The sequence below is a fragment of the Trachurus japonicus genome, chromosome 5, assembly GCF_045865225.1.
Source record: "Trachurus japonicus isolate A0001 chromosome 5, Traja_1.0".
Classification (NCBI taxonomy): Eukaryota; Metazoa; Chordata; class Actinopteri; order Carangiformes; family Carangidae; genus Trachurus; species Trachurus japonicus.
The window spans coordinates 24841867-24868285 of record NC_140911.1 but is presented as its reverse complement, the minus strand read 5'-3'; the positions used below and the strand labels follow the sequence as shown (position 1 = coordinate 24868285).

The following is a 26419-nucleotide window of genomic DNA, read 5'->3' as shown; positions in this document are numbered from 1 at the left end:
CTGTTGCTAAAACGACAGGAACCAGTTTATCACTCTAATGCTCCGTCTGTGACGACACACGACTCGGTTCTGCTGGAACAGCTGAAACTTTCTGTGTGTGTTCCTTGCAATATTACCCAAAATTCCAGTTTCCTGATTGGGATTTCTTTTATCTTTTTTTTTTTAGAGCAGAGTAGAAAAAATATTTAATTTGCCTCTCGAATGGAAAAATAATCTACTTCGCAAATCTACTTGCAAAATTATTGTTTTCACTTGCCTTTCATGGTTTCTGTAGTTCTGTCAGTGATTTCTAGAGTTTTCATTTCATTGTTAAAATAGAATATAATAGAATAGAATACATTTTAATGTCCCACAGCTGAAATTTGTTGTGGACTGGTAAAAAAGCTGCCTTAATATACATAAAATACATAAATGACAGTTGACATGTACACACACACTCATGACACACCCAGTTACGGGTTAAAAAAAATGTGTGTCTCTTTTCCTGCTGTACAGTTACCACCAGTTATCTGGGTTTGCTTTGCTGTGCTGTCTGTTACTGAATTTACACAAGAGAGTTAAAGTTATCTCATGTGTTTCCATCATCAATTGAGTGAGGGCCGTCCTAAACACCCACAACCCACCATCCTATTATTTAGATTCACATCCATATATATGCAGGAAAAGACACACACACACACACACACACACACACCCCTGGCTCCATCCTCTGTATAAACAGAAAGACATAAAGCGGTTTACCCTCCTTTAATGATCTGTATCAACATCTCAGTGGCCTGAATGATCAGTGAGCGTAAACACAGCACAGAGACCACAGACCTGCTGAGTCCCTGTTATATTTCAGGATTATGATGGTGTCGTGTTGCCATGGTTTCAGGCTGTATCTTAGCCTACTTTCTGTTTTCTCCTCTGTAGACGAGTTAGTTATCTGTCCTGCCAGCTGTGAGCCTTTCAATTAATACACAGTTGCAACTTACATGTTTTCATAGTGTCAGGAGTTCACTCTCATGATTAGAGACGTATTATTATAAAACAACAAAAAACAGTGACACGGTTGTGTCACCTCCTCACACAAAGTCACAAATGATTTGCTTTTCTTTGTTTCTGTAAATCTGGTGACAGATATTTACAGATGATTTACAGATGTTTACAGAGTGTGAGCGCAAATACATCAAGCCCAACAGAAAACCTCAAAAATTAATCGACTGATCAAAAACAAAACAGCTGTTGTTTGGGAAGAACGATATGGAGAAGGATCTGGCGGACCCTGTGATGTTTAGGAAGTCAAATGTAAAGAGTCAACAGTCGTACTGCGGCTCCGTGATGCTGCGCTGAGGCAAAGTCCAAGTAACAATGGCAACATGCTGATCTGATCGTTCGCATGGCTTGGCTCAATTTGCTGATAAGCACATGGGAACGTTTACAGGTTTTATGTCATGGATTTAAATAATACATCTATGTCAGTGAAAGGTGAACTAAGTGCTATTTATACAATGAAATTAATTTTCCCCCCAATGAAACACATCTTCACTACACTGCCAAAGTCACAGATCCTGAGGACCAACACCAAATTTAAAGGACACACATAGGACATGAACCTTGATACTACGATGTAACCCAGCCCCTTTCGGTTTTTTAAAATATATTAAGATAACATTAATATCAACCACACATGGTTGAAAAGTAGCTCTAGAAAACTTGTTGTGAATTGGCACCATCCAAATAAAACCTGACCAAAGGACACACTGACAAAATCAAATCTGTCCTGACAAGACGCAACAACATTGGTTGATAAAAGTTAGTTATCCCATAGTTTAACTGTGTATGTGAGAAACCATTTCACGTTTTGATAGCATGCACATGAACGTCCCGGCGCGCTGCAATGAGCAGTGACCACATGTGAGCTTCAGACCACATGTGAGCTTCAGACCCGGTACGCAGCCCACAGCCTACGTACCTGTGTGATGCAGGCGCCGGTGAACGCCACGATCACAGCCACCACGTTGACGGTCAGCTGGAACTGCAGGAACTTGGAGATGCTGTCGTACACGTTCCTTCCCCACATGACGGCCTTGACGATGCTCGTGAAGTTGTCGTCGGTCAAGATGATGTCAGATGCCTCCTTCGCCACATCTGTGCCGGCAATTCCCTGACAAAACACAGAGGGACGAGTGTTTGATTTAGGAAACGGAGGCCGAGTGCCACAGGTTATCATCATGTGTCGACAAGAAATCAGAGCACGAGCTCCAGCATGAAAAATTACCTGTCGCTCAAGAGCACAAACACTGTAGCTACAGGAGGGATCTGACCAACCAATCAAATGCTCACTTTTCCCTTATCTACCGATGACACGTGGAATAATTAAGACTGTTACTGAGTGAAGTGTTGGAGCTGAGTGATACTTGATGCTGCATCGTCATCAACATCTTCATCATTTCACTATTTTTTTTTGAACATTCTGTTTATTGAATTTTTTTCCATATGCAGGACAAGTATTTAAATAACACATATGAACATATTTTCAATCCAAGCCCCCCTCCCACTCCCTCCCCCCATTTCCCTTTACTGGTATATATACGTATATCTTTAAGATATATTTAAATATAAATAATAGTACAATAGGATCATAACATAAAATAGATAGTAATAAATAAATAAATAAATAATAAAACAAAACAAATGAAAATACATAGTGAAAATATGGATAAATTAATAAAAGGAAAAGCCAAGTCAAGTCAAGCATCGACGTGCCACGTATCATTTCACCATTTACAATTAACGGCGATGTCAGTCGACTTTGTTGATTCTTTGCTCAGAAACTACACTCCCACACTGCACCATGTCTGATAACAACCACATACAGTACTTCTCATTCGTCTGATCCAGGCGACCATTTCCTTTTCCATTTAGAGTTTTCCACAAAGTCTGATATTAGTTCAAAGACAGAACATGAAAAAAATGACTCTTTAATTCACGTCTGGAATTGAGGAAACTGTGGTTTTAAATGCCATGGTCGGAGTCACGAGCAAAATCTGAGGGGTCATGAGATGATCAGTGAAGTGTTATGAGAGGACATTGTTTCACTTTCTTCTTCCCAGCTGCAGTCGACCTCATTAACAAGTCTAGAGACCCCATTGACCCACGCTCCTCATTTTATTCTATTGCTATAACATTTTTTGCAGATTTTATAGTAAATACTTAATTCTAATCCCATCGTTGCATTTCTCTTTTCTGTTGATTTGCGTATTCTAGCTGCACTGCCTGCTGCTTGTTCACAGTTTGCCTTCCTGCTGTGTTTACTGTACCAAACACCAAAACACATTCCTCTTGGCAATAAACCAGACTCTGATTCAGATTCAGAAGTCACAAGCTGAAAAGATTAGGAACAAACAGCTGAGACAACCGACGCCAAATGTGTGTTTCTAAAAATTAGTTTGAATGTTTCAGGAGCATCAATCTACTCTGCCTCTGCCTCAGTGTGATAGAAGAGAAGGTGTGACAGGTAGAAGCTCGGCATCAGAGGTATGTAGATGTCATTTACAACGGACAAATACTGGTTTGTTCTTGAACCCTGGTGTTTTAGGATGAAACAACGTGGCCAGTGACACTCTGTTGATTTTAGTTTAATATTCCTGGTGTACTGACACATTGGTAAAAATAAAACAGGCGAATGTTAACAGTGACAACGTAACCATGAAGAAGCTGTGATCTGAGCTGCTGAGTCTCTCTCTGCAGAGTCAGACTCTCCCCAACAGACGGAGGTGAATCGCTCCGTTTTCCAGCTGAACAGGTGATAATTGAACAGGGACACTCGGTGCAAACTGAAAAGATTCCAAATGGGACACATTAGTGTCTGGAAGGTCACTGGTTTCGGTCCCCAGAGCGTCTTCGCGATGTGTTTAGGAACAGTAAGTACTGTCAGGAAGCCGTTTGACAGCTCGGCAGCTGCTCGGCAGCCTGCAGGAGACACTGGTGTTCAGATGACTTTTTTTCCTCCGTAAATAAAGGTTATAACAACACATAAAGCTCAGCTGACGACACAGGAAACATCCCCGGGCCATTTGAATTGATAAATATCAGTTGATCATTTTCAGTGTAGCACTTGGTGATCTGGTGTCGGCTGAGAGAGACTCCATGTATCATGGACGACCTGATGAACAAACAATCAGCAGCCTCAGTCATTCTCTATGTGTCTGTCTCAGTAACACTTCACATGTATCACTTCCTGCTGCTGGTTCACAACTGAATTTAACGCCTTTAACTCATTGAGTGCCATTGACGTATATATACGAGAGGGTGAGGGGGCAGCAACTGCAGGAGGAGAAGTAGGAGAGCAGGCATCACTCTGCAGAGTAGGACTCCTACTTGTTTTTTTTTGTACAATGAAAAAACATGTGAAATGAAATTTTCAGATTTCTTACATGTTTTTGAAGCCAAAATTAAAACAGATAAATCACAGTTTTTCTTGAGAGACTCTCTTTCACAAAAATGCATTTTTCTCAGCTTTCTAGAAAAACAGTGGTCTTTTTGGTGCAACCAGGCTCTATACAACTTAAGATAAATCAAGAATGGAACAAGGTACAAACAAATGTTTTTTTCCCTAATTAAATAGAGAGTCTCCTCTTTCCTTTGAGCTATTTGGTGTTTTCAGAGTCATAGTATAAAATATTTTGTGGGTCTTGAAATATTACTCAAAATGCCCCGAAACGCTGGCACAAGGCACTGACCATTTTATAAAAGGGCTGGCACTCAATGAGTTAACAGAACTCAGAACCTCATTGATCCCAGTGCTACACATCTGAGTGAGTAAAATTGTATTATATTGCATTATAACTTTGTTATTATTGTCAGATTATGTTGGACAACTACCTGATACCACTACATGTTTGTTTGTACGGTAGGTTTCGCACTACAATTCCCATCATGCTGTGGATCTGAGTGTAGTGTTTCAGTTATCTGTTGTGTGTCGGTATTTGCCGTTTCCTGGGACTCAGTTTGTTTTATCAACTCTGCTCTTCATTCACAAGTCAGTGTGTTGACTTGTGAAGTCAGCAAACTCAAATATGACTGTAGGACACAAAACACTATTAATGTGCTATATTATCTTCTGATATTCACCTACTGTAAACTTTCAATTTCAATCCAATGTGTAAAATACGTTCTTAATATAAATATACAGATATAACCATCATGCCAATTTGGGAGTTCTTAGATGTGCAGATCATGGTCAGATTTTCTGACCAGAAATATGACTCAGACAGCAGACATCAGAGAGCAGACATGATGGATGACAGGACTCAAACATGTTTAGTGAGTCTGTTAATGATGAGGAAGGAATACATAAAAAAAATCTAAAACACACCAGTATGGCTGTTGATAAAACCTGCAACCTCACAGGTACAGAAGGACGCATTATTCACTATATACACTGTGTATATATATATATATATATATATATATATATATATATATAATATATAATAAAAGCAAATGTCAAAGATGTAAAGAAGTCACCGTCATTGAGTGTGTGTTGGTCTTGGAAAGCAGACTGAGACCCACACCCAACGTTTGATTTATTATTATCGATTTATCATTCCATTTTACAGCTATCTTAATAATACCATGGCAATAAGCTCAGGCGTTATGTGGATGATGTTTAGAGAAAATACCTATTTCATGGCTGTGTTAGAAATGTAATTAACTTAAGGGCTTTTTTTTCTTTTGGTAATTATGCGAGTCAACTGAAGCAGCAGATGAGTGAGGCAGTGAAGAGCTGGGGAACAAAAGTGACAGAGGGAAAAAGGAAGAGGTGGTTACCATAGCGAAGCCAACATCGGCTTTTTTAAGCGCCGGCCCGTCGTTGGTACCGTCTCCTGTAACTGCCACCACCTGTCGGGTCTCACCCACCGTGCTGTCGATGATGCCTGATCAACACAGTTGAAGAGAGGAACAGTTCTCCGTCTCAGTAAGGGTATCAACATTTATACAGCAAAGGAGTGGAGAGGATATTAATGATCTCCTTCTGTTGAAGAATTCAAATTATATACAGTACATGCAAAAACTATTCAGTTTTCAATTTTCATGATTGGATATCCTGTTAGGGCAAACTCACCTTTGACCAGAGTGTGTTTGTCTGTTGGTGAAGAGCGAGCCAGAACACGCAGTTTGGGCCAAACTTTGTCCAGACGCTCTTGTTCTACCTGGAAAAGTGAAACATGAAAAATACTTGAGTTCCTTTTAAAGAAAAATAACCAAAGCACAGTTTCTATCTGTGTATGTTTTGTCATACAATGTCACATATAAATATTTCAGTCATTGTTTCACACTTTGTGTCAACAAAACATGAATGAGAGCAGCTTAACTGGGGATTCATCCGTATTAAAACACTGTAAATGTGGATGACGGTGAGAGAAACAGATAAGATCAGCCTCGTACTAGGTTCAGTATGTTAGTCCTTATTTTGAAAAAAGAGAGTCGAGTGATTCAAATTAAGATTGATTTAATAATTTAAATTAAGATGACATCTTGTACAGACTTTAACTCCAGCTATATCTCTCCACTCTGCTCTCTGGTTTATTACTAATGATGTCTGTAACAACCATCATTGCACTGGATCCTGTATGAAAAGCTGGATGGTTCTCCCTCTCCAAAGGCTGTGGTTTGCATATGTATTTGTTTATTTACAAATCTTACATCCATGTCAGTTTGGTCCACTGGACCACATTACAGCAGGCTAACACTACATGTCTCTGAAGTTCATACTAAACTGCTTTTGACATGAACTCACTTTTAAACATAAGTGTTCACTTGTATATCTGTAACATCTGTTTGTTTTAATTTGATGTCTTTTTAACTGACATTTTTATCTACTTGACATCATTGTAAATGATCTTGGAGTTTAAATAAAGATGTATACTAATGTAAAAAACAATACAATGGGAGGATTTCTTGTCATCTTGTTTTATCAAGGCCCAGTCACACTAATAGTAACTGCCATGTTGTACCTACAGTGGTTAGTTAGTCGACTGTGATGAAAACATCAATGACAATGCTTTTATTTTTTATGTTTTGTTGTGTACAAGTGAAACAGCAGAAAACTAAAAGATGATCACTACTTTCATTAAAAAAGAGAAAGTAATATTTAGGTGATAATGTGTGAAGCAGCTACAATACACATATACAAGGTGTTTGTCTAACACCTTATTAATAATTCAACAATCATTTATCAGTTGGTTCTGGGAACGTTTTTGTGAGTTTGGCTGTATCACATCATAAATGAGGCCATAAATCAAAACACATTAAACAACAGTGAGTGGAATATGTTCATCATGGTGTTAAAGTAAACACCTGAACTGGTCCATGTTACAAAGATCAAAGTCTTTACTCAGGTGAGCGCAGGAGAAAACAACAAAGGACACAGTTCTTCCTTCTGTCATTGTTTCCCACCACGTTCTCATTGTTTCCATGACAGCGGTTAACGAGAACCGACTTCCATCAGGCGGCAAACTGTATCTTAATTCTGCATGTAACTTGCACGGTGCTACCTGTCTCCAAGTGAACAGTGTCGTTTCACAGCTGCTGCCACAGCTGGACTCTGGCTCCCTGTCTGCAGGATGTGGATGTTTTTGTTCACAGCTTCGTCTCAAGGGCTCGATCGGGCCAAAATTACATCAAGGCTCGGCTGCTGTGAATTTTGGTGTCATTCTGTTTTTGGAGCTTCACATAGCTTTAGGTTTTTTTTGTGAACTATTAAAAATAGATTTTTGTGGTTGTCTCACCTCTCCTTGGTCGTTTCTGATCTGCTGGTTGAACTCTTTGCCCTCCAGACACAGGAAGTCCTCTCCCGGCAGCAGGATGCCACACTTGGTTGCGATGGCGCGGGCTGTGTTGATGTTATCTCCAGTAACCATGCGAACAGTGATTCCTGCACGCTGGCACTTGGAGATAGCTTCAGGTACCTGAGAGAGTGTCAGGAAAAATAAACAGGGAAACTTCAACAACAGACGAGCACAGATGTCAACAGTCCAGAAACTCAACATCCTCTCTTCCTGATCTGTCTTTGACAAAACTATAACACAACTCACAGTATCAGTTGTCCTTCAACATTACCCAGGGTGCTCAGTGCACAGTAATAGAAAATGACAAATGAATAAAAACCTCTTTACTTGTATAGGAATAAAATCTGAGGAGGAGCTATGACAGCACAAAATAACTCTTCAAATATGTGTTTTTTTTTTTTTAACTGAGTGTTCCTTTAGTGCTTTGACAGGTGCCAAAAATAAATTGTAACATTATCATTAGTGTAATTATTATCATACAGTGTTGCAACACCTAAACTAAATAGCTCATTCTTGCAAAACATGAACAGTGTTTCTCCTTTATTTTCATGTTCTCAACATCAATAACTAACTCATGTGGAAATGGGCTTTTGGCCTGAGACATGTCAGCTGCAGCCTCAGTGACTTTTCATGGTCCTTATTTAAAGGTTGGGTGGCCCGCTCTCTCTCTGTGAGGCCTGAAAGGCCCTGGATTTGATTGATTTATTCAGCTCGTATTTGTCTTTTACTCCCCTACATTACTTCACTGCTTTCTTCACTTTTATCCATTTTTTAATCTTTATATTACATCACACCCTACTTTTAGCTGATCTAAGCACCCTTATTTTAATATTTTCATTATTGTTAAGGTTTTTGTTTACTTTCTTTACTGGTCTCTACCTCAAATAGTTCACTGGTCATGATTTGTTGATTTTTCAGATTTCCTGAACGGTTAAATTGGGTCTTTATCGTAATTGTAGTGTTTATACAATGACATGATGTCAGTCGGCTCTGTTCTTTAAGGAGGTGGTTATGCATACAGTTGCTTCAGGGTTTTAGGAGTGGAGTTAGAGTTGGAGTGCAGACTGGACGGTCAGGCCATTGTGTTTCATGTCTCATAACTTGGAGGCAAAATATTCAGAGGAGTCTTGTGTCCATCACACGTCGTGTCGAGATAAATGATGAGCTGCTGATTCTCCTGCTGCTCTCCAGTTATTTCCATCCCGTCTGTGATCTTTGTGCGCTGACATTAAAGCAGCAGGCAGCGGCACCGATGCTTTCTGAGCTTCATTACAGGCTTCATTTAACTTCTGAGCGCTTCTGAGTGTGACACACCTGAGCAGGACTCACCTCAGCCTTCATGTTAGAGAAAAAGTGTTCATTCATCTCGACACTGTCATTCACCGCAAGCCTTTACCTTATAGCACAAATATGAGAATATAATGAGGAGAAGCCTGTCACATCAGTTACACTCTTCATGTGGAAGATTTCGTCTCAGTTTTCTTTTCCTGTTCTCATGATAGAATAAACTGAGCCTCTGTGACTCTGCTGTGTCGCTGCAGAGTGCGACTGCTAGTTTCAGACCAGCACAGGTGTGATTTTTCCCATCCAGCACCTGTGTTGTTTAAATAGAAAATACACTTGTGTTTGTAAAATGAGGTGTGGTCAGGCGCACTGTTGGCACACTGCTATCGTGATGACATGATTAATGAACAAAAACCTGGTCTCAGTGGCTGTCAGGAGCAATGCCAAGAGATGTATGTGCCAAAAAACCTGCCTCAAAACCTATTTTTATCGAATGACATTTCTTGATTTTACTTAAGTCTATATAATGATGATTTGTTTTAAATTTCTGTGTCATTTTATTATTGTTTTATATTATTAAAATTTACAATGTTAAAGCTTTATTTAACTGCGTTTAGAAAATTGCTACATAAATAAAGTTTATTATCATAATTATTATTATTCTTAGTAGTATTTTTTAGACATTGGGCACATAGAGCATACACACACACTGTTACACACAAGCTCTACGACGTCCGTTGGAGCTTCTTCTGTGAAATCTGTCCACAGGTTTCATAACGCAACACACTGAGGATATATTCACACTTTTCATCATATCACATTAATATTTCTAACATTGTGACGTTTGCTGTTATTTCACTGTAGAGGTGTTTGCAGTGCACTCAGAGTCCACAGAGCTGGATTCACTATGTCACTGCAATACACCAAGGTACAAAGGTGCAAGCTAAAGGTAAACGAAGATGGAATTGTGGTTTATGGGATGTTACGTCGCATCTCCATGAATGAGATTAAGTTCAACCCTTTTGAATAATGTGAAATAGGAAAAAAAACAAAAAAAACATGGGCACGCCCTAGATGCACTCGCACCACAGGCTTCAGACTGTGTGCCTCGGATCATTAAACCAGAGTCCTGATTGTTCCCCTGAAGATCTACTAGACACCAGACAGAAGTTGAAGTGATGCTGGAGGTGACGGATGCTAAAGCCTCGCTGAGCTGCGGGCTCTGGTTGCACTTTGTCAGAGGAGCGAATCTGCTTCTGTCACAACGACAGAGTGCAACATCATGAACACCTCTGAGGGGACACCGACTGTATGAAACGGTGCACCATTATCCTCCTTATTTATATGATTCATGGAGTCGAGACAAAAAGCCAGATACACAGGAGACAGATTAAGGTGGTGGTGGTGGGATGCAGCCCAGAGGGTGGGAGTGGGGGTGGGGGGCATGACAGCAGATTTTTCATCCTGCCTTCCAGTACTGAAACTCAGAGTGTGATGATTTTTTCCTGATTTGTATTCATTGTGTCCTCATTTCTCTCACTTGCTTTTTTCCCCCCATGTCTTAGAGCAGTGGGGTCGCCTGAAATGTCTAGTAATTGATAAAAGAAATTACTGATAAAACTATTTTTTAACTAATTATTATTCTTTTTAAAATTATGATTAAAAACACCACACACAATCTTAAACAACTGTATTCTATACCTTCACTTTCTTGAATATAAATCAAGTTCAAATAAAATGCAAATATCATGTGACGTGCACGTGATCGTGGGGTCGCCAGACATTTTCTGATGTCAAAATGGGGTCACGAGCCAAAAAAAGGGTTGGGAACCACTATCTTAGTGTCTTGTCTTTGGCCTCAGTCTCCTTTCTGTGAAGCTATGTCGGTCTTTGATGACGACGGCACAGCTGGATCGGCTGTCAGTTTTGTTTGGTTAAATTAAATGGGATGAAACAATAACACTATTCATTTTCCTTACTAGTAACGCAACACATCCGTAAATGAGGCGGTCTAACAGTCAGAGACGTCACATCTCTGCTAGTTTATATTATCTTGGTTCAGCAGGAGTTTACTAAACAGCTTGTGCTGCCTCCTTTACTGCTCCGCTGTGTTGCACTCTGAGAGCAATATCATCGACTCAAGCAAAATGTAACCACACTTTATATTGTCTGCCACAGCCTCTGCCCTGCTGCTCCCGCCCTCACGCAAACACTACACTCACAACTAAAAATTAGATCAAAAATATTCTGCCCTGCCTCCCTGCTGCCTGCTACTGATAAAAGGTTTTTTTATATTTGGAACAAGTTTAAGGTTAAACGTCTTTCACATCAGCAACATTTCGGCACTAGTTTCCTAGAGCAGGCGCAGCGCAGGTCCCTTCTACCGGCGGAAGTGGGAAGGCGAGGCGCACTGCAATTTTGTCATTTTATATTTCGACCAAGGGGGCAGTTGTCGGTCTGAGAAGTGAAGCTCACTTCCGCGTTCAAAAAACTGCAATCCCCTCGGATTCCTCTGGGGGCTGGTGTCAGAAAGCAGCATTCCCCATAGACCCCCATGTTAAAATCGCCGACTTTACATCCTCAGTAAACATGTTAAAAGCCTGGTGTCAGAACGTTTTTTCGTCTCAATCGATAGTTTCTACCCCCGCACACACTCTGAGGGGGGTGAATTTTTTTTTAACTCTACAGTTTTACTGTTATTAGTTTAAAATTCTGGCCAATCAGGGCGCGGAAACGTTGAGTGACAGGTCCGAGCAGCTCCGTGGACAGCTGCTTCGAGGCCAGTGGGCGGGTTCTCGACCGGCCAATCCAACATGGCGCTGTTCAGGCCGCCATATTTGAGTCACAAAAACGACTCCCCAAACCAATGGGTGACGTCACGGACGCTACGTCCATTCTTTTTACAGTCTATGATTTCGACACAGACGACGGAGACAGCGACGCCAGACGGCAAAACTTTGGTCAGGGAGGTCCAAGCTCACAGTGGCCGAACATATGGTAACACGAACATACCTCCAAAGACTGATGAGGCAAAAGTAGTCTGGGAGGAGGTTACTAAAAACAAACAAACAAAAAAAACACACCTTTTTCCACTAATAAAGACGCTCACATTTAGTAACCTATATTAAAACCTGTGTTACAAAGCAGCTGTGCATAAAGGACGCATTGCTGAGCTCTGTGGCCAGCGTCTTTTTCTCTCTTTTTTATTTTTATTTTCTGAGATGAGAGATGCTGAATATATAATCACTCTCTGATGCTGAGGCTGTTTGTGGTTGGCTGAGAGAGATGTGAACTCCTTAGTTTGCATCAAGTTTTCATCCAACCACCTTTGATCTGATCAATATAGATATAAATGTATGTGCTGATTCAGATAGTTACATTTAATAGTGGTTGTTGTGATTATTTATTGCATCGAAATGTGCCTGACATTTTGGAAACCTGCCTGTGAGGTCTTAGTGACGTGTGCGCACTGTGCGCCGGTCAGCCAAACTACCACTGCACCGGCTGTGCTTCACCTTGTGCCGAGAGTAGACCAGGTTGGAGCTGGCGAGCTTTCAGTGCTTCAGAGCCTTTTGGTACGAAATTGTCACCGCACCAAGCTGAATCTGTGACACCTCCCCCCGCTGCGCCGCCACACCCATCTCGACGCACATCGGTCTGCCAAACTGACCGCGCGTCGTGTTGCCCTGCACAAAACTGATTTTAAAAATGTAATTATTTTAAATTTAGACCGTTCAACTAGTCAGTTCTGCTGGTTGACAGTTCGACACTGTGAGAACACAAGAAACAGCCCCAGGAATGCTCTGATTGATCAGCTGCTGATCATTATAAGATGATTTTCATCTCAATATGTGACGGTAGATCGGACACGTTCAGCTTCAGGATTGTCTGTGTGAGCGAGGCTAAACTGAGCTCCGCACCTCAGGTCTGACGGGGTCCTCGATGCCGACCACAGTGATGCAGGTGAGGTCGTTCAGGATGTCGTTCTCAACGTCCCAGTCTGGCTCACCACCCTCGGCGGGAAAATCCCTGTAGGCCACGCAGATGGTCCTCAGCCCGTCGCACGCCATTGGCTCAATCACCTTGCGCACCATCTCGTCGCGGTCCTTTGGCTTGAAGCTGCGCGGCTGGCCCTCGGCGTCCAAGATACGAGAGCATCTAAGAGAGGAGAGCAGAGAGAGATCGAGAGAGATTATAAGTGAGCGGGGGACTGAGTAAAGAACGCCATCCATTATTTTCTGCCATCAATACACGATAAAGATCTTGTGACTCACTTCCTCAGGACAATCTCTGAGGCTCCTTTGCTGTACATGCGGAAGCCTCCGTCAGCGTTCTTCAGCACCGTGCTCATGGACTTGCGGGAGGAGTTGAAGGTGTAAACTTTGTAGAGACTCTCCTCAGGCACCTCATCCCTGATTGGCTGGTAGTCCCTCTTCAGCTCCAGCACCAGGCCCAGCAGAGCACACTCGGTCTTGTTGCCCACGTGGCGGGGGAGGCCGCCTTCTTTCTCTGGAGGCTGAGAAGGAAAAGTTTCATCAGTGTAACGCCATCAAAATCAACAAGGAGGGGACAGCACCGATTTACACTGAACTCACTAAGTTCAGTATTTAGGATCTATCTCTGATTGCCTAAAATGCTGACTGTTCTGTTTTTGTTGGAGTAGCAGAGTTCTGGTTTTAAGACAGCTGACTCCTGGTTTGAATGAACGTTGCTCAATCCCAGTCTCTGTTGTGGCAACAGAGTGTGGGTCCATCCTTCAGGGCAAATTCACAGCCATGAGGAGTTGTGTTGAATGACTGAATGAATTGTCTCTGCAGGAATATCCTTTAAAGGGATAGTTCAACATTTCGGCAAATTTGCCTATTGCCATAATCCCTATAGTCAAAGGGGGTTAATTACCTTTAATTATCGGTGCATGTTGTTTTGAGATCCGTAGGGCAGAGATGCAGCTGCTCAGCTAACACATTGGAGGTGAATGGTACAGGTCCCCTGTCCCTCATCAAACTCATCAAATATACAACCCAACAACTCCAAAACGCTCGAATGGACAAGTTGTGACCTGCACATTCACCACGCTATAAGATAATAATGTAACATTACGAGACAGGGACAGGGGACCTGTACCGTTCACCTCCATTGTGTTCGTGTCTCCGCCCTACGGATCTCAAAACAACATGCACCGATAATTTAAGGTAATTAACCTTCTCCTATGACTATAGGGATTATGGCAATAGGTGAATTTACCAAAATGTTGAACTATCCCTTTAATATTTAAACCCAGTATGAATCTATAGAAGAGGGTTTGAGATGAGGCTGGTTTACAACGGCTCATTTGGATCAAATTTAGAGTTTTGTCTATAGTTTGTTCATATGATAGTTTTGTAGTGCCCTCCTTCAGTGCACGATGACCTTGTCTCCCTGTCTGCATGAAATGAGCCAAAATGTACTGATGTTGTATAACAGATGTCTCATCATCATTAAAAATCCCAATTACAATGGCGGACTGTAATTGTGGACAATGCGCTGTCTGGGTTCATGTTGAGGGTTCATGTTGAGGTCTCACCAGGATCTTGGTGGTGTACGCTGAATTAATGGAGATGCTGTTGACCATAACTTCAAGTGTGTCTGGTTTGATGGCATCCGGCTCAGGGACAGTTTTGTAGTGCGTGTCACCGATGTACGCCTGCACCACCGTCATCCGGTTCATTGTGAGAGTGCCCGTCTTGTCGGAACAGATGGCCGTGGCGTTGCCCATCGTCTCGCAGGCGTCCAAGTGACGCACCAGGTTGTTGTCCTTCATCATTTTCTGAAAGATGGACAAAAAAGGTCTGTTTTTAGACACGGTCTGACAGGTGTCGTTATCAAACCCTCAATAAACATGACATGATTCTCTGAGGGGTTAAAAATCCATTAGTGTTACATTTCCCATAATCCCCTTTTGCTTTCCATCCTGCTTACCTTGACAGAGTAGGCCAGAGAGATAGTGACAGCGAGCGGCAGCCCCTCGGGAACGGCCACCACCAGCACCGTCACACCGATGATGAAGAACTTGACAAAGTACTGGATGTAGATGGGGGTGCACTCGGCCACCCAGGACCGACCCTTGATCCCGAAGGTGTCGATCACAAAGTAGAGGATGAGGATGATGACGGTGATAGCTGACATGATCAGACCTGGTTGGCACGAGGAGACAGAGTTGTAAGACAATAGCCAGTAATAACCACACCCATCTAAAATCTTAACTCAGAGGTTTTTATAATCCTTATGACTTCCTGTCAGTGTTTGCACCTCTATCACTTCTGACAGATGTTTTTTATTTATTTTTTTATTTTTTTATTATTTAGCACGAACAATATCATTTAAAACAGCATTGACAATCATCATGACTGGGATGTGCAAAGGGGAGGTATGAAACCCAAAAGGGCTTATATAAAAACCTCCCCACTTATTCAAAAACCTAATTTGTTACAGGTTAAAAACAATAACATAGGAAATAATCTGACCAGGTTATGTGTCATCCCCTGTCAGTCTTGAGTATCAACTATCGAAAAATGTGATTTTCATGCTCTTGAAATATCCCCTAATGTTTGGTTTGACTGGCCGCTGAATGCAACATCTGAATCTACCGGGCTTATGAAATACACTGAAATGTACACGGTTAAACTGCAGGACAAAGATGGTTTATATTTGAGCAAAGCTGTGAGGTTGTGATACAGAATAGAAGTAAAAGTTCAGGCCCAACAGGAAGTTTACCACTTGACGGTACAAAAAGGGGAAAACATGTTTATTCGTCTGTAAATCAGACACATCCTGAGTGTAAAATCAGAAACAGGTGAGAGCAGTTAAAACACAAAAATCCACTGCTTATCTTTTTCCACATCACCGCTCCTGTCAGTCACTTCCACTTCCACTTGTTTTAGTCCAAATTCTATTTCTGTCCACTAATGAGGGGCAGTTTATTGCTGAAGCTGACACCCCCCCCTCTCCCTCCACGGTGTCCTGAAAGCCCCTCAGTGTATTAAGGTCAATTGAAATGACACAGAAAACACCTTCAATTCCGGGATGAATCATGTACCCAATAAAACATCCATCCAATAAAACTGAGTGCGTTCTGACCCCTCAGCCTCTCCGTCCCCGACCTGAGCACTCGGTGTGCCACTGAAAGGAACAGCCCCACATTTCACCAGAGCCCCTTGTTCTTTGTCTTCTCCAGAGTCAGAGAGGACAAAGATGGATATCAGTTTCATCTCTGCTCGTTCAATAAAAGGGAAGGTCCGGGATGTGATGGCCTTGCTTAGCACAAACACTTGTGTGACTCAACTCCTGTGTCTGTATTTAAAGCTTTCCATGTTCAACTGTATATAATTAATGTTATTGTTCTAAAGAAAAAAGCCAGACTGTAAAAGTCTCAGTTTCAAGCAGGTCAGTGCAGGTGCATCTCCATTATTCTTCAATTTCACACTGGTCACATCAGATTATAAACTATCTCAGTCTCATTTGTGTCTTCCGGTCATTATTTATCAGTTGTCAGCAGCTTTGCTAGCGTGACTTTGCAAGAGCCTCTGCTTGTAAGATACCTCTGCTCCAGACTGACTTCACCTCTGCTGGCGGCTGTGGATGTAATGTACTGATTATATTAAAAAACCTCCTCAGGCCACCGCGGGGAGAAGCCGCCAGACACGGTGAAAATATTTATTTCTCTTCTGTGGCACATAAGCGAAACACATGACCCTGCAATAACTGCTTCCACAGTCTCTGTAACATTACTATTCAGAGCCGATGAACAGTAACATCACCTCAACCTCTGGAGATAGCAGGGCTATGTGCTGGCACACACACACACACACACACATAGAGAGAGAGACACACACACACACACGGAGAGATGAGCTGCAGTACAGTTGCTCACGGTGAACTCCCTGAAGTGCTGTGTTTTTAAAGCATCTTTGGTCTCCCTGTGTTTCCAAAAGAGACTCAGAGCTGCTCATGTCTGGTTTTCCTCCGATTATCCTGACCATTAACGCACACGTCACTGTCCTCGTTGTCCACGTATGCACGAGTGGTCAGTGTCCGCACACCAGCAGCGCGTGTCATGAAACGTTTCATAATCATAATCAAAAGTGCTTTCGGCAGCAGAGGACTTCCATATTCAACAGCTAGACGATCGAAAAAATTCCCCCCACCACCGAGGGGTGGCAACATTATTAAAAAGCTCCTGCAGAGGGAGGCCTTCTGGATTTTTACTCTCAACACCATGGAGCCAAATGGTCTTAATGAAAAAATGAATTTGTCTTGTTTTTAATGAATGGTGCCCTTACATGGCTTATTGTATTGTTGTAATTTTGCGTATTTAATCATGTCTTGATTGGAATCATGTCCTTGTATACTTACTCGTATTCATTACACTTGTATTATTGTGCGATGTGGTAGCCTATCACGTGAGCCGTTGGTTTATGGCGCGTTTCCCTGCTCTCCCAATCAGGGATGCAGGCACGGGATTTAAATCCCCCGTCCACTGAACAGCTCCGTTTGCTCTGAAGAAGACCCAGCATTGAAACGTCAACAGCTGCACCTTAATAAATTTGTATCTTTCGACCGTGTGCTCCATTGCTCATCTGTCTCCAGCCCTGAGACGCACCGGTCCACAGTTCATCAAGCTGAAGCGCGGAGGATCTCCCTGTTTATATTCAACAGCTACTCTGAGGATGGCGGTGACTTAACTAATATCTCTTTAAATTTCTCTTTTGTTAACTTGACGTGGCATGGGGATTGTGTGTGTGTGTGTGTGTGTGTGTGTGTGTAGGTGTGTGTGTCCTTACCAGCCTTCCCGATCTGTACAGCCAGTCTGGTCAGTTTGCCCTGCAGCACTGACTTCTCCTTCTTGGTCACGTTGACCTTCTTCACCGGTTTGACCTCCTCCTTTTCGTCCACCTCGGCGGCCTCCTCGCTCTTCAGAGGCTGGATCTCCAGGGCGATGCCATCCTGGGTCTTGGCTGGAGGAGGAGGAGGAGGAGGAGGAGGAGGAGGAGGAGGAGGAAGGGTGGGGTTGGGGGAGGGATACAGTGGTGGTTAAAGGGTAAAAGGAAGAGGAGGGGGCAGGTTTTAGGGGCAAATGTATAAGGAGAATGGACAAGCAGGGGCAAAGTGGACGGGGAGATGAAGAGGGGGGAGGTTAAGGGGAGGTCAGGGGTGGATGAGAGGAATTGATGGGTGGATATGGTGCAAAAGGTAGATGGAGGTATTTTTTTTTAAGAATGGAGATGGAAAAGGGAAGGGTAGGGTATGACAGGTTTACAAAAGGTGGATGAATTAAATCAAATATAACAACCAAATACAACAAAATGAAGAAGGGAGGAGGGTTGAGGAGTGGTTTGGGGATAAAGGGTAGAGAGGTAGAAAAAACGTTACAGATTCAGTCGGAGGGAAAGTGGAAAAACGACAGGACGGGAGTTTTTTGCACAGAGATCAGAAAAGACCCCTGACTCTTTATCATTAACATGGTGACCCTTTGGCTGAATGCAGAGAGCAGCATGTCATCGTTTTTTGATCACAGAACATTCATGAACAAGGTCCAGGTAGCTTTCAGAGAGTGTCACAGACGAGTTGGGAGCAGCAGGTCATAATGAAGAGCAGCAGACAGAACAGAAAACAGCAGATACAACAGAGAGGATTTAACAGGGAGCTGTCAATCACACACACGCACACACACACACACACACACAAACACTCTGTTTCACATCAGAGCTCAGAGAGTTTGGAACGAGAGCCGGGCTCTGAAGTCTGACATGGTGTCTGGTTTCGCGTCCTGCTCGGCGGCTCTGCTCGTCATTTGCATAAACAAACTGTGTATTTGCATTTCACTTCATCAGCTGTGATCCTGTTTGGACTGTAGTGCTGTAAATGCAGCTTTTTGATCTGTTTGATCTCTGCTCATGAGCTTACACTGAATTCAGCTGCACTCTTTCCATCCACTGCTGTTTGTCATATTTCCATACCAAAGAAATGTGAGCAGGTGATGAATGGAAACAGAACAGATCTACAATTAATCTGACACACTTGGGTTCGGATGTGCTGTTTGTCCTCATGAACAACTGAGCTACAGTAATAACACTGTCTGAACCTGCAGTTATTTTACCATGAAATCCCATAGTTAAAACTTTCTTTGTACAGTTATTAAAATCAATACTGGAAATGTTTGGCCACAAATTCTCAAACTCCATCCATTAGCTAACTGTGTTTTCCTGTATTAAATCCTATAGGAGAATCATCACTGCTGGAAACAATATCAACACCACTTCTGTAACCAACAATACCAACAGATCATGGACATAAAGCAGGTTTAGATTCCTGGATGACCAGTAAAAAAGTTTCCAAGGCAATTGTTAATGAAATTCAAAATGAATGGGGGGGAACATGTCTGATAGAAAACGTCTATTTATTATAATCTTTTTGTTGTTCTTGTTATTATTATCTACCAGTGTCAAATAATAAAGCCTGTTGGGTCAGCAAAGACAATTCTCTTTCTGTTGAATGTATCTCAGTTTTCGATTTGTGCTGGAGAAACTTTCACTGGAAGCAGCAAAGAGCAAAGTAAGTCGATAATAATGATTGTTGGAATCTGCAGCGTTGGGGAGTGGGGAGCATACAGACCGCTATTGTGCTGTATCTGCAGTGAGTTTTCAGCAGAAAGTTCAAATTGAAACAAAGTCACTGATTGAGCCTCATGGAAGAACCAGTACAAACTGAATGTGACTGATGTGAATGTGTGTGTAGTGGCTAGGGCTGAGCTGAGAGTTGGGAGTCATTTTGCTCCATGTATAAAGTATAAACACAATAGTCTGACCAGGGTTGTATGGTTGGAGAAAATCAAATGGCGGACCATGGCAGCGGCTGCCACAAGGGCAGTAGCCGGTAAACTGAGCTAATCTGCTGGGGCCAACCTCCGTCCTCATCCCAGGGGGATCCCGCACGCTTTTAGAGGTTTACCGCTGGCTGGTTAAATTCATTTTAGGAGATTAATGTTGGTCTCATTGATGAAATTTAACAACTGTGGCAGTCACATTAGTTTGTTTGAATGAAAAGTGAGCAGGACTACCTCTGGGCTACGTAGTGAAATCACCACATTTACGTAAATAAATAAATGTTTTACAATGAACCGATCAGTCTAATAAATTTTATTTAGTTAAGTCAACATGGTTACTGTACATGGCAAAGATTATTACCACTTTATGACTTAAAATTACTCGATATTTCTATGGGAGTCCAATGGGAGTGTCGCCACTCTGTTATATCAATCGCTCTGGTCGGCAGTAGTCGGGGCGGTGTGTTTCACTGCTTCCTTTCTCCCGACTGTGGCCAACAAGAGGTGACAGACTTGTCGGACAAGAGGCCATCGGGGTGGTGTGGGGGGGCCTTTAAGGTAATTGGGAGATTATTTTACATTGTAGATGCAGACGTGTTTAACATGTTACTAAAAATGGACAAGGTGTCACTGGAGACACTGAAACCTGTGACACAGTTTGAGAAATGAGACTGGTGTAATACAGCTAATGAACTGTAAACAGACTTGACTGCTACAGTAGTTCAGTATAGGTGTGTTTACTAACAGAGGAGGGTTGTAAATATTAACTCTTATTAATTCTTCTGCAAATGGTATATGGTAAAAATGAAGAATTTAACTCCCCACAGCTGCTAGCAAAAGGACAACAAGGTCAGTAATGTTTGTATTGCGTTATCCACTAGTAGTGGCCACAGATAAGGCCCAATCAGGGAGCATGTTGATGTCACTGGTTCTAAAAGTCTCACTTTTCGCCCATCCAGACTACAACACACAGAGTTTTCAGACTAATATGGTTTTGGTGCTTGAAAACACAAGTATCGTGTGGACAGGAGGTGAAAACTTGAAAAAGTTTCGAGTTGAGTGTTAAAATGAAACTGTAGTAGTGTGGACATAACCTTCATGTTGAACCCGTTATCCATCATTTGGTTCTGTTGTTAATGGCTGCAGTAGTATTTCTCAATTTCTCCACTCAGCCTGAATATTGAAGCGATACTTAATGGCACATTTGTCATGACATGAATAAAGCGAAACAAGGACACAAATGTAATGAAGTGGCATTTTGGTTGATTGTGGATGATGCTGATTACGAAATCTCATTAATGTACTTGTTAATGAGCAGTAGCATTAATCAAGGTTAAACCAGCAATTTACTGCAAATTTGTCTGAACGCTTGAACGAGCAAACTTGACAGAGAAACATTAGACAAGATTTAGGGAAGAAAAATGAAATGTTCTTGCATGAGGCTCGATGTAAAAATGAGATTTCCTCCCAGCTTGCTGTTGATATTTTGTAGAGAACATCCACATTGAGCTTTGAATATTTAGGGATGTTCACACAATGAGTTGTAATGAGGTTTTGGACACTTGAATCCCAAACAGCTCCTTCACTCTCAGTGGCATTGCCTCATTTCAAGTTTCATTTAGTTGAGAATGAAGCTCCCCACACTGAACTTTGTGAAAAGGGAAGTGATTTCAGGACAGCACGCAACCTTACATGACATTTAGACATTGTGAATGTGTCAGTGTCAAACCAGGAAGCTGCAGAGCTTTATGCACATGGTCCACTCTGAGGACAAGCCACGACATAGAACTAACTGACACAGCTTCACATGAACAGGACTGAGACCCACTGAACCAACCACAGAACTGTAAACAGGCGCAGCACTGAACCATGGGAGAACACGTGGCGGGCAGAGGGGACGAGGGGGTGTCTTGACAATCAAAAAAAACAAAACAAAAGAAAGCAAGTCAACAAACAGAGGACAAACTCAAAGGATCACCCCAAAAATAAAAAAAATTATAATAATTAAAAAAAGGAAAGAAAAGAAAAACAACAGCGATGCAGAACCACGACAGAGAAAGACAGGAGGAGGTAGAGGAGGCTGCAGAGCTGTGGAGGCTGCAGGAGACTTCAGCAAGACAGAAAAATAACAGAAGAGGGAGAGAGTCAAACAGTGATTACAAGACAACATGAAGTCCTGAGCAACACCCTGCAAGGAGGCAACAGTAAGAGAAATGAGAGGAATCAAAGGCGAGAGGAAAAAAGAAACTGAAGATACACGAACAGAACAGACGACAGCCCACAGCCCACTAATACTGCAAGGGTGCAACTCCCACACACACTGACAGCCTCGATACAGCCACAAAAAAAAAAAAAAACATCACAGCACTGTTCGTTTTTTCCTCATCGGTGTCAACACAAAGTCACATTCATTTACAATGGAATAAATAACCACATGGTGGGAAAACGGACCATGTAGCATTTTAAAGCCTCCATAAATTCTCAAATACAATGAACATAACAGGTCTCCCTCCTTCCCTGTTGACTTTTACTCTGTCACATCTGCGAGAAGTAATCTGAATTTATCAGTAAGTAAAAACAGTTTGAGTGTTAAATTGATCGAGTCAGAGCAGCAAAACGGTGAGTATGACAGCGTGCTGTTGAGCTGATTTCTGTTTCAACACTTCCTCCATCTTTAACTGTGAAACAGCCTGAAGCCAATTTCCACAACAATTAATATTATCAGTCCAACATGTCACACTCACCTCAAATTTTGTTCATAACACTCGTCAGTCAGTTATTACTTTCAGTTACTTGTACTCTACTTAGCTGTTTTTTTAAGCGCTGTTACAACAACACACAATCAACTAACTGTCAACAATTTTGTTAATTGATTATTCATAAGTTGAATTTCTGGAAAAGTTACAATTCTGATTACTAACCAGAATATCTTTGGTCTGAGATGTCACCTTTGTCTCTACGAAAGTGTGTTGGGAAGATTTATTGTCAATGAAAACTATGCTTCACTACGATCCATTCCTCTTTTGATTGAAGCCTCGTACATAGCTACAGGAAGTCTTGAGTTAAATGACGGCAGCTTTACGGTGATCAAAAACACTGTGAAGTAGAAGCTTTTGAACGGGTGTGTGTTAAATTTAGAGGTGCTTCACCCAATTTTCTTGACCGCTGGGGGGCAAGAGGACTCCTCCGTCAGCCCTGAAACCTTTAAAGTGCGAACAGCTGCCTACTTTCAAAACCAGCCGAAACAAAGAAACATCGTTGCTCTGGATTCATGTGAAAACAGCTGCTTGCTGCTGGAGTCTGAGCCATGGAGTTCATCTGGCATTAAACCAAAGCTGGAAGCTCAGAGAGGCTAAGAAGCTCAGCAGAGCTGCAGAGATGGTGAGGAATCGACCGAGTAGATGATGTGACTAAAGGCGTTTTGATCTTGATGTGTGTTTTAGTGGAGGTCGTCTGTAACTGCAGCTCTGGCTGTGAATTATTTTTATGTGCAAAACTGTGATGAGTGTCCAAGAGTAGTGTGCATGTGTGTGTGCGTGCGAGTGTGTGTACATCAAGAAGCATTCTGCCTACAGCAGATGCTCAAACCATAGGAGGTCGGGAGGAGGGTGGCTCTGTGTGTGTGTGTGTGTGTGTGTGCATGCGTGCATGTGTGGAGACAGCTTGCAGAGGAAGTTGGACATGTGTTGGATCACACGAGACATGGAGGACGGTTGGCTGGTCAAGTTTGGAGGTTGGAGCAATGACATCGTTACCACATATACACACACACACGGGCAACAACACACACACACACACACCAAACCCATTAAATATTAAATATTTAAAGGCACGGAAGGAGCACTTGATGTCAACACAGCGTCACACACCAAGGACACCTCAGAGGTCAGGCTGGTTTGGACTGATGCTCATGACTCATTCATGAGCGTGCAGTGGGACAATTCGAGGACAGAATTTTACAAACATGTGAAATGGGAAAAATAGGAGAAATTAATTAGAGATCAGAAAAAAATTATATATATAGTGATAATATATATATTATTATATTATCACTCCAATAATAATTTTATAATAAGTTTTTTTTGGTAAAATATATATTGAACACTTTGGCACAACTAAATAAGCTAGAAATATATATATATATATACATACATACATATATAATATTTTAAACTCGGTGGCAGTAATGCCTTTAATAACATGGCTGTGTGGAGCCCTGCGTATAATATACTGTAGCTTGCTCTCTCACTAACAGTTATTGTTATTGTTGATTCATCTGTGATTTATTTAATAAAAAAAAGACTATGACTCATAATTTCTCAAAGGACCAACTTGACATATTTGAAGCTTGTTTGTCCGACTAAAAGTCAAGACAATTTCTCACTAGCAAAAACATTTTTTAAATGTACTCAAACTGTCCCATGCACTCAGAACTGAGCCAAAAGATATAACTCCATGGTCACCCTACGGTGGTTGCCATGACAACTGTGGACACTGTGATGGGCTGTCAAAGACCTGAAGGTTGAGAGTTGCACCCTTTGACAGGTAAAGCAAGGCGAAAGAACGCCCCCCCCTTTTTTGTTTTACAGCAGAGAGAGAAAGAGAGGGAGAGAGAAATGGACTGGACACTCCCCTCCTGCCGCTGGGTGGAGGGTGAGGAGGGGGTGAGTAACAGGGAGGATGGAGGGACAGAGAGGGGCAGATGGATGAATGGAGGGGTTACCTTTGTTGCGATTTTCAGGGGGTCCTTGTTTTTTACCTGTTCGGACAGAGAGAGAGGGCGGAATGCTGATAAGATGGCTCAAAGGAAAAATAAGATCAAATCAAAACCGAGGGAAAACACAAAAGTTCAAACTGATAGAAACCCACAGGTGTGTGTGTGTCGTGTGTGTGTTGTGGGCAGGAATGGACCAATCAGAGGAGAGAGACACGTGATTTCCTCAGTGTTTGACGGCCAATATAATCAATTTATGAACATATCTGTAATGAATAAAAATGTTCATTTCAATTCAATTCATTTGATTTAAGAGAATGTTAAAAAATATTGTTATACATTATTGTGGGTCTGTTGACACACTGCGTTGTTGTATACTTAGAGTATACAAATAACTAGTTCTCATTGTCTGAGGCTAATGAGCTGTGGTAGATATAAACTGAACTTAAATACTTAACATCTACATACCAAAGACTGTGTAGGTTGTATTACTCAGCCCCCTCTTTCTGTATTTCTAAACTCAACTCTGCAATCTGTTTCACTTTGGGGTTTTTTAATACTTGCTGAATGGCCGCTGGCAGGAAAACTTTATTGAATGTCATTCCTCAACTGTCTGTCATTTCCTTTCCTGTCATCTCTTTACAGTTGGCTTTCAAATAAAGGTTGATTGTCAAAAAAAGTTAAGATTTTGAAAGGTCGATCTTCTTGCTAAAAAAAAAAAAACGGCTCCAAACTAGATTGTTGTTCAATGTAGTGGAGGCAGCTGATTGGTCAACACTTAAAGACAACAATGTGCGGAGACGGGGGTCAGCTGCTTAGCTTGTTTTGGAGTGACTGATCTTTATTGCAGCACAGATCTAAGCATCTGTGTATTGATCCTCTGCAGTTGTCTGTTAACACCTTTTGATCATGTATTGATCAGACACGTGACAGATGTGAGAGCTGCAGGTCAAATGCATTTCCCTCCACAGGGACATTCAGCTTCCTGTTGCCCTAAAATGGAGCCCTCTGCTATGTTTTTTTTTTTTTTTTTTTTTGTGGTTGAGGTTGGGAGGGTTTGGCAAGGTCAAAGACACACACACAAACACTCCCACACACACGCACAAACACACAACTCTTCATTCTTGACATGCTTTGTATTTGATACTGAACTGCTGCAAGGGTGTGTGTGTGTTTGCACAAACTGAAGGCTGAACAACGGGTGTGCCTCCAAATGAATGCAAGAGTGTGTGTGTGTGTGTGTGTCTGTGTGGGTGTAGGTGTGTAGCAGGTTAATGAAGCCATGGGTGCTCGTAAAGTCTGTTGTGAAACACGACAACAACAGTGCATGTGTGTGTTCTTGTGCATCTATCATTGAGAAGAAGGGAGTTTCAGACTTGGTGTGTCGACCCTGAATAGTGGCGTTATATATAGTTATTTATATAGTTATTATGTCAGTGAGGAATGAAGTGCAGCAGTTCTGGCGCATGTATTCATTTTGATCGAATGTGAAAAACTGGTCGTGTAGTTTTCTTCATTAGGAATTCATCACTTTGTTTTTAAAATGAGTGGCTGGAGGCCGAGGTGTGAACCTGAGCGTCTCTCTCCACTGAGCTGGTACATTCAGCCAGTTCACAATGAATGCCTGACAAACTAAAACTTGAGCAAATAAAACAAATGATCGGACAAAAACAAACCAAAGAAAAAGACATGAGTAAAAAGGGGGTTAGCGTGATCACAAGC

The 26419-nt window shown here is 41.9% G+C and overlaps 1 protein-coding gene across 4 annotated transcripts in view; it reads right to left on the bottom strand.

Annotated features, from left to right (window-relative positions):
- LOC146987662 (plasma membrane calcium-transporting ATPase 1-like) overlaps positions 1-26419 on the bottom strand; it is an 89799-nt gene that overhangs the window by 14139 nt on the left and 49241 nt on the right. For 2 of the 4 annotated variants that reach the window (XM_085776942.1, XM_085776941.1), the window contains exons 7-16: positions 24707-24742; positions 17942-18115; positions 15081-15295; positions 14686-14928; positions 13397-13638; positions 13043-13280; positions 7779-7958; positions 6113-6200; positions 5818-5924; positions 1958-2149 (exon numbers count right to left, since the gene is read on the bottom strand). In XM_085776942.1, the coding sequence (XP_085633068.1) occupies positions 1958-2149; positions 5818-5924; positions 6113-6200; positions 7779-7958; positions 13043-13280; positions 13397-13638; positions 14686-14928; positions 15081-15295; positions 17942-18115; positions 24707-24742 (1715 nt within the window). The remainder of the gene's footprint in view (positions 1-1957; positions 2150-5817; positions 5925-6112; positions 6201-7778; positions 7959-13042; positions 13281-13396; positions 13639-14685; positions 14929-15080; positions 15296-17941; positions 18116-24706; positions 24743-26419) is intronic. The other 2 variants (XM_085776944.1, XM_085776943.1) reach the window with 1 other exon arrangement.